At 33.0% G+C, this 16,918-nt stretch overlaps 1 protein-coding gene across 1 annotated transcript in view; it reads right to left on the reverse strand.

Moving 5' to 3' along the window:
* Window positions 1-5,446: 5,446 nt before the first annotated feature.
* LOC145273799 (glucose-6-phosphate isomerase-like) overlaps window positions 5,447-16,918 on the reverse strand; it is a 57,309-nt gene continuing 45,837 nt past the window's right edge. Inside the window, exons 6-7 of the mRNA XM_080127133.1 lie at window positions 9,785-9,935; window positions 5,447-5,670 (exon numbers count right to left, since the gene is read on the reverse strand). Coding sequence (XP_079983259.1) covers window positions 9,812-9,935 — 124 coding nt within the window. The 3' untranslated portion in view covers window positions 5,447-5,670; window positions 9,785-9,811. The remainder of the gene's footprint in view (window positions 5,671-9,784; window positions 9,936-16,918) is intronic.

Here is a 16,918-nt window from a genome sequence, read left to right on the forward strand (position 1 = left end):
TATCATGTCTACAAAGTTTTTTTTTTTAAGTTCGAAAGTTAAGATTTAACTGAAAGTTCAAAAGTCTGAAAATGCATGGAATGTGTGCTTTTTTTTTTTTTGGAAGCAATTCTGAAACGAATATTTGTTTGGACAGCTTCTTCGCAAGGATGCTAAAAAGGTTGCACCAAAGCAGAAAGCAGAAGTGATTGCACGCCGAACAAGCTAGACGAAGAAGCTGTCCAAACAAATACAGAATTCGAGGATATTTTTGTAAATAAAATTTTTATTATTACTTAACATTTTCCTTTTCTTTTTTAAAGAGGAGTAAAAATTGTATCTACATACTTTATTTTTATGTTCATGCCATTACAGTTTTGCCGCAAAAAATTCCTTTTAAGTCAAATATGGCAATTTAATTCTGATTGTTTCGAAGCATTCTCGGAAATGTTAATTAATTAATCCGATATGCTCCATCGACTTACTCAAGTTTAGTTGTGCAAAAAAGACAAAGTTTGCTTATTATTTAGTTATTTAAAATTTAAAAAGTTTGTTTTTACAATTGGTCTTGTAAAACTAAAACTTCATCCGGCATGAAGTTTTAGTTTCACAAGAAAACAAACTTTTTAACAAATTTTAAATAAATAAATACTTTTTCTTTTTAGTTTCACAAGACCCACAAGATCAAAGATGCCAAAAAAGACTGATAAGCATTAGAATCGACGACCTTCGTTGGTTTTAATGACGTTTGTCGTTTTGGCATCTTTTTTATGTTTGTTTATTTGGGTTTGCATCGTTCTGTGCATCGTTTCCTGTCTGTTTTTCCGATTTGAACTTGCGTGAACAATTGTGCTTGTGGAGGAGCTTGTTAATTTGCAGGGGTGTTTTCTGAATATTGGAGCAAGTTGGAATGAAGGTTTCTGATAAGCTCTCAGGAGTCTCCCTTTTTTGAAGCCTTCACCATAGTGAAACATATGCTTTAAAAAAAAGGAGACTCAGGAAAGCTTATCAAAAACGCAATTCCAGTAACGCAACTTTCTCCAACGGCAACTATGCGATTGCTTTAAAAAAGTTGCCAAAAAGCTTTAACGCTTTAAAGACGACTAACCAACATTATTCAGATATTATTCAGATATTCACGACATTATTCAGATATTCACGAAAACACAAATGAAAACAAGTAGTATTGTTGCACTTCGACATGAAGCTTGTAACCAGCCAAATCAGGGGAAAGAGAATCATAAATCAGGGGAAAAAGAATCATAAATCAGCATAAATGGTCATCTAAGGATGTGATTTGGAAAATGTAGATCAGGAAATGGGTTGGGCAAGGATGCTTCTGATGCCCAGAGAAATGATTTAATAGGTGGAGCAATCATCCTGGAAAGGTTGCCTCCATTGAGAGATTCGCTAATCCTAGGAAAATGAAAACCATATTGCGTTCAGGAGATTATTTTCGTTTTTTCTTTGGACTGTCTCAATACTCAATGGAAAAAGTGATTTCTGTGCAGAAATTCTTGGTTTTTGCTGAAACTTTTTCAGGTCTGATACGCAGAGGTAGCTATCCCATATACTGTCTGAGGATTTCATTTTCATCTAGATTAGTGAGAAAAAGACAGTAAGTGCAACTCGAAAGCACTTAGGATCTTCTCGGCTTCATTGTTCTCGGTTTTCCCGTTTGCAAGTTCTTCGTTTGGTGCGCTTCCAGTGGCGGCTGCTTCCTCATCATTTACATTTTTGTTGTATTTCTGTTAGATTTCAGTTTTGAGAGCCAGCCTTCCGCTTGCTTGATCTGCAAGTCTTTGTTCTATCCCATAGATCTTTCATTAATTTCTGACATATCTATAATAATTCCATTATGATTATATTCTTTTTTGTTGGGGTTTTTCCTTTTTTTTTAAATCTGTGCGGTGATACAATCATTTTGATCCCTGAGGTTATTTGTGTTTCTGAAATTATAAAGTGAGCCAACATTTGACAACTGGGTCCCCCATGCTGGCTACCGAGGGAGATTATGACACCCACCACCACCAGTTTTCCTGTTGTGTTGTTTGTGGCAGCATCGGACCAAGAATTGTGGATAGTTTATGTATATCATAACGACATCATAACATAAAAAAGATAAACGAGTGATAACCACAAGGCCGGAAAATGGGAACCCCACAGGCTCCCCTTTTAAAAATTGCCTGAGTAACCCCGTCGGGGTTCCTCAGGCAGCAAGCAATAAACTTGCCCCACCGGAAATCCTGGGAGGGTGGTATTACCCAGTCCAACAGTGCTGGGCTGGTTCCCGGCCTGTTGGGCTGAGTGTCAAGTGACGAATCCTTGACTTGTAACCATCCAGGTAGGAGACATCCTATCACACCAGAGTGATAATGGGGTAGTTATTTAAATGCTGCCAACCTTAGCATTATTTGGCAGAAGGCCTCGAAAGTGGGAAACCCCGCAGGCTCCCAAAAAAAGAATTTAAAAAATTGCCTGTCGCCTCAGGCAGCAAGCAATAAACTTGTTCCACCGGATTTGCCCGGGTGCAAGGCCTGGGAGGGTGGACCTCCTAGGTATTGCCCAGGCTGTGTACCTCAGTCCAACAGGTGCTGTCTCCATGCAGCCGAAGCTGCTAGGAGACATCCCATCACACACAATTGGGTTTGATCCCACATAGTCGGACGATTCTATTTATAAACGATGCTGCTAAGAACTGACGAATCAAATTAATTCACGTTCCAGAATTACTTCCTTTTCTGGAGCAATTTCACGTTCTTTTCCCGGGTTTAATTAATTAAATATTTATTTCTGTGGAACAAGTTGGACTTGTGTGTAAAAGTGAACCATCTGAAACTGGTCTGAAACTTAAAACTTCTAAATACATGAAAAAATTTTTTTTGTCTAAAAGGGACTTATATAAATATTCTATTCTATCTATCTATTTATTCTATTTATCTAAATATTCTATCTATCTAAATATTCTATTTATCTAAATATTCTTTCCCCAGTCCATTTACCCCTCAAAAGTATGAGTTGAGAACACCCACAGCGATTTGCCATATTTTTTGTGTTAATTTTTAATGTGGTTTAATGTATTCTGGGCACTTTAAAATAACAGCAAAAGAAAAAAAAAAGTAAATAAAGAATGAGTTTTTGTTTTTACTTACTAGGCTAAAATTTCTCCGACACAGTAAAAAGTCCATTTTAACATTTTTGAATGGCCGCTTTCCCCAGTGCTGGGAGAGTAGAGTTCTATTTTGAAGATTTACAGTTTTTAATTTGCAAGCAAAGTGTGGAATTTTCGAAAAGCCAACTTGAAAGAAAACTTATAATTATTATAAGTGAAACTTATAATTAATTTTTTATTTCTTTTACAGAAATCAATCGCGAGAAAAAATATTAACATTAATGATTTGTCATTACCAGAAATCCCTTTTAATCCCTTTTAGAAATGCTTTCCTAAATATATAATTATATTATATATTCTTGACATTTTTGGGATGCCAGATCGTCAGATTTCAATCCACCATTTTAGTGCGACAAATTTTATTTTCATAAAAACAAATTTCTACAGAAAATTTTTTTTACATTTTTATCTATGTTTATATTTTTTATTCATCTAAATCAGTAAAAGTTAGCAAATCTAAGGATATTTCCATCATGAACTTTATAGATTAGTGGATTGAGTTCGTTGCAATCCTGGTTCAAGGGACTATGTTTGTGTGTACCCCTGGCCGTGTTTATTGATCCCAGCTCACAGGACCAGCAGGACTACACAACCATCCAAGGGTGACTGGTCAATGGAAAATACTGTTCTGAAACAAAACATGCATAACCCTAAGTCTATGTGGCAACTTTGCTGGCTGTTCGTCATCAGATCCTTCGTAGATGTTTTGATGAATCGCTGCTCTTCTTCTTGGCGTCGGTGTTCCAAATCAAATTTAAAAATAACTCTTATGAACAAAAATAATTTAAAAGATCTTCAGGGTAAATTTTGTACATGAAAAGCTAAGTTCCTTGTGTTCTCAATGACTTCTGATGCAGATCGTTATCTCTAGGTTTGTTTAGACAATCTCCCAGCTTTTCAACTTACCTTTTCTGGGGGTCCAAAGCGGTGCATTGTCTCCAATACCAGCCAAAATCTCCTATTTCTAAAAACACAATCGTTTCTTCCCCTTCTGTCATTTGAAGATTACTTTTTCTTTCCCATTATTTCAGATTCTTTTTCTTTTCTTATGAATCTCTTCTTTCTCTTTCGTAACCATATCTCTCCTTTAATTCTTTTTTCCCCTTTTCTTTCTTTCTCTTCAACTCAAATCAATCCCCATCACTTACTTCGTGATCTAGATCTAGATTTCTTAGACACTAAAGCAGACATTTTGAATCTAAGTTATTGTAATTGTCTCCCTCATTTAAAATTCATTTTTACCAAACATTTTAGAAAAATAATCCCCTGTTCCAAAGAATCCTATCATCATATTTATATTTTATTTTCATTGAAACATATTTTTTGATGGACTGAATTTCCTGGACATCTGTTTTTCCTGAGTGTCAACATAGCCCCTCTTACCATACATGAAAAATTTATCTCATCTATCTGAACGGTATTCCTGGTGTCGCCCAGGAATTGGCTCAATGGATGGCATTTCCTGATGAGGTCAGAGTATGAATCATATTGGTTTTATGCTATTTCCTCAAAGTATCCCATGTATACATTGACCAATACTAACGGTGATTCCATAGCTTGATCTTTTCCTGTTGATATAACAAAGTATGTAATTTCTATGCAAAAAGTCAACATCTCTATTATAAATTGGTATGCAAGTGCGTTCCAGAAGTCAACTTATCCCATACCAAAGTCAGAGTCTTGTCAGACTCGCAGCATCTAAACGGCACCATGAATGTGACATTGATTTTTCCACCAAGTGAACTGAATTCTTTAACATGGGATGGGGATGATTGGGGTGATTATATCTACTAGGAATTGGCTCAATGGATGGCATGCTGAATCTTAGGTGCTGACAATAAGCCTCAATGGAATCAATCTTTGTGAAATTTGGGAAGGCTACTGTAATGCTGAACTAAAATATAGACACATTGTCTATATTTTGCAGGTGGTATCAGGTTGTTGTTCTTACTGAAGATTTTTAAAAGTTGGATTCTTTTTTACTTAACAGTAGCCACCAGCTCCTATTTTACTAATTTGTAAGAATAAACCATTCTCTTCATTGACACTAGCATTTCCTATACTTGTGAGGTTAGGATTTGGAGGCTTTAAATTTGCAAGTGGAAGATAGCAAAAGTGAAATTTAATAACAAAATAATTATTATACTTTCAAGTAAAAAATGATTATACAAAATTATAATCATTGAAAGTCAATAATAATTATAATGGCAAAAGAAAAACTCTTGAAAAATGCAATTAACCAATGATAGTTTGCTGAAAATAATCCATTTTGTGAATAAAAAAAAAATAGAAACGAAAAGTTTTCGTCAAATTTTATTAAAGCAAAAAAAAAAATAAACAATCCTAAAATTATCCAAGCATTACAGTAGCCATCAATTGAAGCCTTATCAAAAGCTATAAAATGGCTACTTGAAGACTACAAATTTTCTTTAATAGATAAACTGAAAGTAACATTGAAAAGAAAATAAAAAAGTTTAATAGGAGTGATGAGAAAGAAAATCAGAAACGGAGGCATCCACCTGAAAAACACAAAGAAACAAATCAATATTAAATTCTAGAATTTAACAAAAATAAGAATACAAATTACTAATAGCAATGACAGAAGATTTTTATTTGGATGCTTCTTACCAGTCATAATGGTGGCATTACCACCAGTGAGACATTCAGAAGTTACTTCTTGCATCAGAAATAAACAACTACTAGTAGAGTAAAATTAATGCAAACCATCTTGCAAATCAATTACCCCCCCCACACACACCTTTAAAAGGTCAATGAATTTGATTTGAAAAAAGGAAATGAAATTGATTTTAATAGTGACATTGATTTGATGTCTTCGAAAGCAACTGCCAGTGGATAGATCATTCAAACTCTTTTTATATATATATATATATATATTGTATTGGTAGTAATTATTTGTTTGTTCAAAACAAAATATATAAATGTGTCTACCAAAAGAGTGTTCAATGTTTAGACAGAGCCAAAATAAGTGAATTTAGTTTACAAATAATGTATGAATAAATGAATAAATCTATATATAGTTTTATGTCATCATAAGCATACATGTTTCAGCGAAAACCCAGTAAGATGTCCTTGGCCTGACGAAGCGATTCCCTTTCGCTGAATGAATTTATATATATATATATATATATATATATATATATATAAATAAAGAAAGAAAATGATGACATAAAACTATATATAGATTTATTCATACATTAATTAAGGGTGTTGGAAGGAACTCTTTATACCATGTCTAATGCTTCTCATTAGAAGAGGAGAGAAAATAAGATAATAGGGATGTGACGTCTAGCAATAGTTACACTGGGAGCAAAATAAAACATTGATGTTGTTTGGGGAAACTAAATTGATCTCTGCGAGATCTAATATTTATTTCACTCCTAATGCTAGACATCGCATCCCTATTATGTTACCTAGCATCTTCTCTCCTTTTCTCATGAGAAGCATTAGGCATTGAAATAAGTATATAAGGTGTTCCCAATTACCTTACACTCCTAATTTATGTATACACTTATTGAATAAATCTATATATATATATATATATATATATATATATATATATATATATATATATATATATATTAGTATATATATATAGTATATCATTATTTTATTTCTTTATTTACTGCTATTTATATAGCAGTAAATAAAGAAATAAAATAACAATTTGTTGAGCTTTGCATTATCTCGATAAGTCTCCTCTAAAGAATTGATCTCATTTTTCCATAACTCCCCTATATATATATTACCCCACATTTATATTATATATTACACACACACATGACAGAAAAGAATAGACACCCACAGAAACAGTTTATTTCAATAAACATAATTTATAGCACAAAATCAAAAATAAAATGGTTACAAATTTAATAACTAATACTTTCTTGACATTCCCTTTGCTGTTTTTAATGCTAAGACCCTTCTAGACATGGTATTGATCAGTTGATGAATATCATTGAGGAATTTCTTGCCGACAACAATGCTAAAAGTTCAGGTATAGAAGAGGACTTCCTTTTCTTTTTGAGAAGGTTCTGGTCTAATATGCCTCAAAAGTTTTCAATTGGGTTCATACTGACTTGGCTATGAAAGTTTATTAATCCTATTTTGGCTCAACCAATGTTAGGAGAGTGACAAGGAGCTCTGTCTTCCATGAATAGGGAGTTAACTTGGTTCACTTTACAACTTGAAAACATTGGTAGGGATCCTTCATATAATTTTGAAACATTTAGCAGAATTGATGTTTCCTTTGCACTCCACCAGGTTTGAGCGACTATCACTTCAAATTGCACTCCATGTTTCAGCATTGGTTGCAGTCAAACTTTTGTTGAGGGAGCCTCCATATTCCACTGTCGGAAAATAATACAAATCCTAACATGTCAGAGAAAATGACATTGGTCCAAAAGGTCCTAGGTCTTTCCACTATCTCATGAGCCCAATCTTTTCTGAGCTTGATATTGGAAGGATGAAGAAGGTTTCCTTCTCGCAACTCTACAATAGTAGCCCAGCTTATGAAGATACCTGACAGATGTTCTGGGACTGACATCAGAGGCTTTGTTAGGAGGATCCTAAATATAACAAGTGAAGCATGCATGGTCCCCCATGATTGCACAGTAAATGGAGCATAAAAAAAATGCCTAGATTCAGCACCCCCCCCGCCTCATTTAGTCCCAAAAGTCCCCAGGGGATGTCAAATCTTGCTGAAATTTACATATGTTAAGGCCTAAATCTGCACCGTTTGTTCATAAACGGTGCAGATTTAGGCCTTAACATATGTAAATTTGAGTTCTGCACCATGCAAAAAAAGAAATGACTTAGTCCATCATTTGCCCGCCCCCTCCCCATTTAGCCCCAAAAGTCCTCAATGCTTTAACATATTTAAATTTGAGTTCAGCACCATGCAAAACTGGACAAATATGGTAAAATAGTCCCAAAAATGGAGTGTTTTTATTAGCCCTAAAAGTGGCCTTGCCCAAAAGTTATCGCGAAGTATAGACAAACAAAATTATATAGAAATCAGTTAGTTACAACTTTTCAGAAAGTTTTATAAAAATCCAAGGCATCAATTTTTTTTAATAAGCACAAAAGTGTCAATTTTAGCCATTTTAACCCGAAAGGCACTCTTAGGGGGCAACAGGGGTTTTCCTGGAAAATCTGTTCTGCTAAATTTTTACTCATATCATGTTTAATGTTTGTGCAAAATTTCTAAAAATTCCAAGGTGTAGTTATTGAGAAAAGTGCGGACAGATGAACGGACAAGGGTGAATTTATAGGTCCTTTTGTTGTGGCAACAATTAGATCATTCTTAGACAATAGGATCATCCAAACAGCGTAGAATTAATGCAAGAGTATTGGTCCTTAGATTCCTGATATTCGTAAACAACCTCCCTGATAATATAATTCTGAAATGGGAATATTTGCTGATGATACAGCACTATAATATGCACAAGGGAAGTATGAATGTACACAAATCTAAAACAGTGTCTGAATCTTTAGAAAATGACCTCCAGACTGTAGTAGAATGTGATCGTAAATGGATGGTAACATTTAATGCTAGTAAGACTAAGCTGTTCTCCTTAAACGATTACAAGAAGTTTCTCAAACCACCAATATTCATGACAAATAACACCTTACCTGAGAATTCTTCCTTCAAATTCCTCGGCTTAACATTCACAGGAAATATGAATTGGAACAAATACATTGAAGACGTGAAAGCTGCTGAAAACTACTTACACCTGAGTATTCTGTATCTCAACAAGGCCACCATTCCCCTATGGATGGAGTATTGCTGCCACATTTGGACTGGTGCATCCGCCACTAGTCTCTCTCTCTTGGATAAAGCCCAAAAAAGAGTCTCCAATCTAATAGGTCCCGCTTTGTCAACTTGGCTCCAACCCTTGCCCCATCGCCGCAAGGTTGCATCCCTGTGTCTGTTTTACAAGTATTTTGTGCTCTGATGAACTCCTTATACTTGTGCCTCTTCGATGCATATCCTCAATAAACCTACTTAGCAACAAAATCACACCCCTTTTACTGTTGAGGTCCTTAAATGCCAGGAAGTTTTCTATTCTAATAGCTTCTTCCCTTGAACAGCTAGACTGTGGAATTCCCTTCCTGCTACCTGCTTCCCTGACTGTACTAGAAACCAGCATCTTGTTAATCTTTCTTAGTAGCTCCTATGTCCAAGTGGCGATATGCCTTGTTTAGGGTGAAGGTGATAAAAAAAAATGATCCTTTGAAGAGGTTTTCATGTTCAGCAAATTTTAAACTGACATGCATCAAAGTTTCAAAAGAAGGGGCAGGCTCAAAACTAACATCAATCTTAAACAGAAGAAAAAATTCCAATCTATTGGGCAATAACCAAAATCTAATAAGATTAAATCTTAACCATTCAAATGATGTGAGAGGCATATTTTAGGGTAGAAGACAGGTCAGGTAAAAACCCTCTTTCCGAACATGTGATTGAACAGCATAACACAGAGCACAATTCAACATTCCAAATAATCAGTCACCATGGAATCAATCACATACATTTAAAGTTGATAATATACAATTACTTCCCTCCCCTCAGACTGGTTAACTATCAGATAATTGCCCAGAAAAATAATTGCTTACTGTAACAGTTGAACAATTGTCACCAATCTATTTTCGGTTCATCTTGATAAAGCCAATGAGTCCATTAGTTGAAGCATCGTGTGAAGTGATATTGTCATCAGTACGAAGTTCAGGTTGAATCATTTTGGCAAAAGTCTTGCCAAGTTCAACACTAAAAATGAAAAAAAAAAACAAAAAAAAAAACAAAAACAATAAACTAACAAACTAAAAATAAAACCAATATAAATAGCTTACCCATAATCGAAAATCTGAGTTCCACCTTTATAAAACTGGATTTCATTTGTATTTGAAGTTTATGAACAAACAAACGTTTGTTCATAAACTTCTAGTAGGATTTTTGAGATAGACTCTTATAACAACAAAGAAAATTAAATGTAATGTTTGAAACATTGAGAAAAGAAATTTTATTACATTCAAGATTTTCAACAGGAGTGCATAGTGGTCATCATTCATTGGAAACACTGAGTGTGTCTCAAGGAGATTAAAGACTACAAATGTATTTAAATTAATATCACTTTACTTGTCCAATTGGGTTTAAAGAGTTATTGTGTGCTTGGTTTGTGGGGTTGACTTAATTTTGTGTAGTACTTTAGACCAAGGATTTGGTTTGTAAGCATTGGAGAGGGTTCATGCGCTTCTGCATATAGGTTTTAGGGGAGGTTCTAAATGCTCCCAGTACTGGTCTTAGTGTTACATGATAAGGGCTGTCCCCTTTTCATGTAAGTATAAAAATAGAGAGATTTAGTTAAAATGAAAATGAAATAGCATAGACGAAATTCAAACCTCGTAAATTAGGTTTAGAAATAAATTACGAGAGAAAATTAGCAATGGAATGCGAAAACAAACCATTGTTTAGCTTAGAGATAAAATAGTTTCAAGAAAAGAATGTGCGTTGTCAATTCTGTTATGAAAAATTCAATTGAGGAATGCAACTACAAGATAATTTAATAAACATGTTTTTAACATATTGGAAATATAGGTTACTGGGAATATAGGTTAAAATTCCTTTTGTAAACAAAGGAAAAAGTTTTGGACACGCATTTCCAGAACACGTGAAAGAAGACACATGTTTTAACATGTGTATGACGTCATGGAAAATGGGAAGTTCTCGATATAGTTAGAAAACTTTAGAGTTAAGCAAGGAGAAACAGAGAGAGTCAGAGGGAGTTTGAGGATGACAGACGATAGTCTGCAGTTGAGATTCGAACGTCTAGAAGCGAGACGGTCACTTTTGAAACTTAGAATGTGAAGCATTGAATTCTTGACTCAGAAAACCACGGCCGGTCGGGAGAAGAAATAAACCCATCATGTGTTTTTATAAACGTCGTCTTTGTGTTGTAATTCTACCAAAAGGTAAAATAAAAATTGTTATATATGTCTTATGTATATCATGTGGTTTAAAATGTCTTTACATACACAATATGAACACTAAGACTGTCTGAACACTGTTTCCTCACTCAAAGAGCTTCTACACTTCTAAGTATGAACTTTTCATATATATGAATCGCGTCATAAAACGAACAATCTCTCTAAGTCTCTACAACATCTCTCTAAGACACAGCAACATCCCTCTTAATAAGACTCTCTAAGAACCTCTTTTAATAAGAAAATATAACATTAGTCCGAAGTGGCATAGAGGTGACACAACCATATCCATATCCATGCATACATATGTAATAATAAGATGAAAAAATTTTGTGTTAAAAAGTGGTTGAATTGCAAATTGAAGTAAAAAAGGGGTTGATTTGCTGAATTGTATTGTAGATAAAAAAAGAAAAGAAAGCAGCAAGGTTGAATACATAGGCTTTGAATTGTTTGTTATGTAACGCCGTGCACATTGTTTGGTCTGTCGATATACGGAAAGAAAGAAAAAAAAAAAAAGAAAAAGAAAAAGAAAAAAAACAAATGATGCTATTTTTTTTTCCAGGGACATTTTTTATGGGAGACTTTTGGAAAGAGTATTTTTTTGCTGTTGTTGTTTGCAGTTTACTGAATTGGTTGGACAATGGTTGAAGATTGATTCTTATTGCTTATAGTTGTATTTTGTGTTTCGTTAATGTATTTTGTATTTGAAAAAAAAATGTTTATGTAATTGTGTAACCTTTGGTTGAGGAAGTTTCTCGCATTGTTGACATAGAAAATTATATGGAAAGAAAAAAAAGAGAGAGCGTGAATAAGGTTATTTTTCATTGTTATAAACCAGGAATGAAAGTTGTTTAGTGCAAGTGAGCTATAAATTCGTTTTGGCTCGAAAGAACTTTGAAAAAAAAAAAAAAAAAAAAAAATGTTTTTGTGTTTCTGAATACCTAGTTAATTGAACTGTTGTATTTTTTTTTTACTATTTTGTGATTTTGTTCAGGTCATTGTGCATTTTTGTTGTATTTCAGTACATTACGATGATTGTTGAACTTTATGTAAAATCGATTTTGTTGTGATCGAAAAATGTTGATGTGATTGTAATATTGGTTGTAAACTTTGCCTTGGGAGGCCATTGCACCCTAAATTAGTTGAGTTATGGAAAGGAATATATAAATAATTATAAAGAAAAAAAAAAAATTACAAGATGGCTAATTAAGATATAGATGTCAACATGGGTTAAGATGATAGGTTGAATGTTGCATTACAGTCATGATTTATTTTATTATTTTCAGAGGTGAATAGCATGTTTTTTTTATGTTTTGTTTTGTGATTTTCTCCTGCCACAGATAGTTGCCGGGAAATTTGGTATTCGCATTTTCTATGGGCCAAAAGAGGCAGGTTTTAGATGCAGGTAAAATCACACATGGTCCTTTGAAACAATAGTTAGGGCAATAATAGGCACCATTTGCCAGGCATCTGATGGGATTAAGGTTAGTTAGGGGTGTGACATTTTTGTGGATCAGTGCCGAGGGCTGTGGTTTTCAAAGCTTTGGAAATCTCAGTGATTCAGCATGTAGAAGATATCTTGTGTGTTATGATAGCTGACCATATGTAAGTAGGGGTTTTTGTTTATGATAGAAATATGAGGATTATTACTAGTAATAACTGGAGGAAGGGGGGAATGTCAAAAAATCTGAAAAGCGGATATTTTTATTGGTTTCTATGTCGGTACTGTTTAGTAATATATTGAAGTCTTCAATATATTTTACACACGTTGGTGCCTTTGCTTCTCAGAGTGAAGTAAAAATCATTTTTTTCAACAATCTCAATTCTCACTATCATTTAATTATCATTTACTATGGAGAAAAGAATAATAGTTGCTTACCTTTCCTGGATGTTTTGATTGAATGTAGTAAGAGTTCTTTTCTTACTACAGTTTATCACAAACATCCTTTACCGGTCTTTATATGGATTGGCACTCATTTGTACTTACTTCCAGGAAAATAGGGCTTATTCAGACATTAGTGAATAGAGGACTTAAAATTTGAACAAACTTCGAACAAACTTGAACATGAATGAAAAAGACATTTTGGTTAGGAATGGTTACCTTGAGAATTTGATTAATTATAATCAAGTAAAAAAATACAATTTTCCTATAGCTCTAGGTCCCTCCAAGTGCCCTATTTATTTAAAACTTCCTTGGATTGGAGATGCTGGTTAGTATTTGGGCAGACGGATCATTAAGTAGGTATCAAATTGTATTAGGTTTGTTTTTTGTTGTAAAATCTGTATTCTCCCTGGTTATGAAGGATAGTTTGCCTTACATCACACAAAGCAATGTTATTTATGAATTCAATTGCCAGTGTACTACTGGTATGTAGGTTGAATCACCTTAAATTTGCAGACACACATTAACCAGTATATCCCAATAGAAATTAGACTGGGCAAGCCACATCGCTCTCAACCTGGAATTTGCGATTGGCCAACACTTAATCGAAAATCCAGCTTGTGCTAATGCATATACAATGAATTGTTTATAATCTTACTCAAGGCTGATTCTCAAAATCATTTAAAAATTTTGGAGTCAGTTTCGATTATTTTCACATAGGATCTCTCTCTCTCTGTTGACAGAAGGAATTTATTAAATCATTGGACTTTTGTTCGAAGATATATTTTAATCGTTTCCATACCCACTCCATATTATTTGGACATACATTTTATATAATTGTGTGTATATATTTTACATGAATTCTCATACGTTTTTTTTTTTCCTTTTTCTCATATATGCTTCAGTATTTGCTCTTTCGTGATAATTTAATTTGTTTTTGTATTTCTGTGTTATACCAATGATCAACTCCTGATGAGTTTGTTGGTGAAAGGGGCCCCTAGGATTTTTCAGCATATTATTTTTAAAGTGCTATATATATATATATATATATATATATATATATATATATATATATATATATTACTGTGCACTAAAATGTTTTCATCTTAAATTTTATGCAAAATGTATAAACCGTGCATAGCAAAATGAAACTAATCATCTAATTAGAAACCATAACACACCAGTTTTCAAAGGAATCTGCAAATTAGTTAACTTTGCATATCCTTGACTAAGTATATTAAGTTCATTTTAATGTAGAAAATATGCATAAATAGTAAAAGTTTAATCAAACCAATAAGAAATTATAAAAAATTAAGTAATTAAGAACATTCATTTTTCAAAGGAATATGCAAATCAGTTAAACTTTATAAAGTTGCTCACATATCCACAGCCAAAGAATAGAAGTTGTTTTTATTTAAAAATGGAATTAAAATCTACTAAAACCCATTATTCTTAAGCAACATTTTTTCCAGGAAGATAAAAACCTGATTTTTATCATATGAAAAGCATAAAACTTTTTCTACTATTTTTAATAGAATTTAAGAATCAATTTTTTTTTGTCTATTTAGGATGATTTGCTAGAAGAATATGCAAAAATATTATAATATAAGTACCTGAATTTCAAATAATTCCATCTTTTATCTCAGTCTATAGATTTCGTGTGGTGAAATTAAAAAATCCAAAATTTAATGATAGTTTCAAAGAAACAATGGTAGTCTTTTCCTGAATAAATAAAGTCATTTAGTCTTGTAAATTTCCATGCATTTTTAATGTTTTTACAATTAAGTGAAGAATCAAGGACTTAATTCTTTTTTCATGCGATATATATTTATTGCCCACATAACCCCTAAAGTTAAGCAACAATGAGGCTGGCCAGTACCAGATGGGTGATCATTTTAGGAATGCTAGGCACTGTATGTGTTGGAGACAACTCCTGCATCTAGTATAATGCTTGGTCGTCTTGACCCTGTCTTGCCTTGAGGACCAAGATGAGAGTGTGTGATAGATGCAAAAGTCCCCAACACTTTAAACAAAGTGAAGCGCAAGTCACAGCAAAAAGGAAAACGGGGAGATAACAACTGTTTGTAGATCTCTATGGTCTAACATAGGTGAGAAAATATTACCTAACGAAAAATTGCTGAAAGAATTTCTCATATTTTTAACAAAATGCGCAGTTATCGATTTTTTCTTTTTTGGTATGTATTCTTCAAAACATTTTCTATTTAATGGCATATTAGAAATATTAGGCTCACTAAAAGAAAATCATTAATTTATTTTTTTAAGATTTTAAAGTAGTGTTTTTTGTAAAAATAATGAAAAAATAAATCTTTTTTTTTGCTAATCTGAAAGAATAATTATTAACATATACAAATTTCACACTTCAAAACATAATGAAAAATTAAACACATTCAAAATTTGGATTTTAACCTTAAAATCTGGTACATGTGCAGTTGTTTTATCTACAGTCCTCACTCTCCACAATACAATATATTTTATTCAATTTCGTCTGATAATTTTAAACATATTTGTAACCACGAATAAAGAAGGGGGTGGGTTTAGGCAAAAAAAAATATATACATAAAAATCAATTATGAAAAAAGTACACACTTATAAAGTTTATTCTTCACTATATAATCGGTGAAAATTACGTATTGATTGGATAATTATTGGATTTTTCGTAGATTTTTAAAGACAGATTCCGTCAAAAAATACTTACCCCCTCCTTTCATTTTGGCCATGCCTAAAGTTTAAGTTCATTTTAATAATTTTTCAATAGAAAAAGTAGGCTTTTAATATCAATGTTAGTGCAAAAAAAAAATCTCAACTTTATAGGGATATAGATTAATTGTAGATCTATATAATGGTACTTTTAATCCAGAAATAAAATTGTAATTTAGTTTTATTGTCTCCAAACAAAAAGAAACATATTCGACCTTATTGAATGATGACCGATGGGTAATGGGTAATGACGAATGATAGGTAAGGATGAATGATGAGTAATGATGAATGATTGAAATGATGGGAATGATGAATGACTGAAATGATGAATCATGTTAATGATGAATGATTGAAATGATGAATGATGGGTAATGATGAATGATGGGTAATGATGAATGATGGGTAATGATGAATGATGGGTAATGATGAATGATGGGTAATGATGAATGATGGGTAATGATGAATGATGGGTAATGATGAATGATGGGTAATGATGAATGATGGGTAATGATGAATGATGGTAATGATGAATGATTGAAATGATGAATGATGGGAATGATGATGGGAATGATGAATGATGGGAATGATGAATGATGATAGAAATGAAGAATGATGATGGGAATGATGAATGATGATAGAAATGAAGAATGATGATAGAAATGATGAATGATGGAATTGAGGAATGATGATAGAAATGATGAATGATAGAAATGATAAATGATTGGTAATGATGAATGATGGGTAAGGATGAATGATGGGAATGATGAATGATGGGAATGATGAATGATGGGAATGATGATAGAAATGATGAATGATGGGTAACGATGAATGATGGAAATGATAAATGATGGATAATGATGAATGATCTGTAATTGATGAATAATCTGTAATTGATAAACGATGGGTAATGATGAACGATGGGTAAGGATGAATGATGGGTAAGGATGAATGATGGGTAAGGATGAATGATGGATAAGGATGAATGATGGATAAGGATGAATGATGGATAAGGATGAATGATGGATAAGGATGAATGATAGAAATGATGCATGATGTATAATGATGAATGGTGTATAATGATGAACGATGTATAATGATGAACGATGTATAATGATGAATGATGGCAATGATGAATGATGGCAATGATGAATGATGTATAATGATGGATG

This window comes from Euprymna scolopes, unplaced genomic scaffold (genome assembly GCF_053919585.1).
Source record: "Euprymna scolopes isolate OS-2025 unplaced genomic scaffold, ASM5391958v1 sca18, whole genome shotgun sequence".
Taxonomy (NCBI): Eukaryota; Metazoa; Mollusca; class Cephalopoda; order Sepiida; family Sepiolidae; genus Euprymna; species Euprymna scolopes.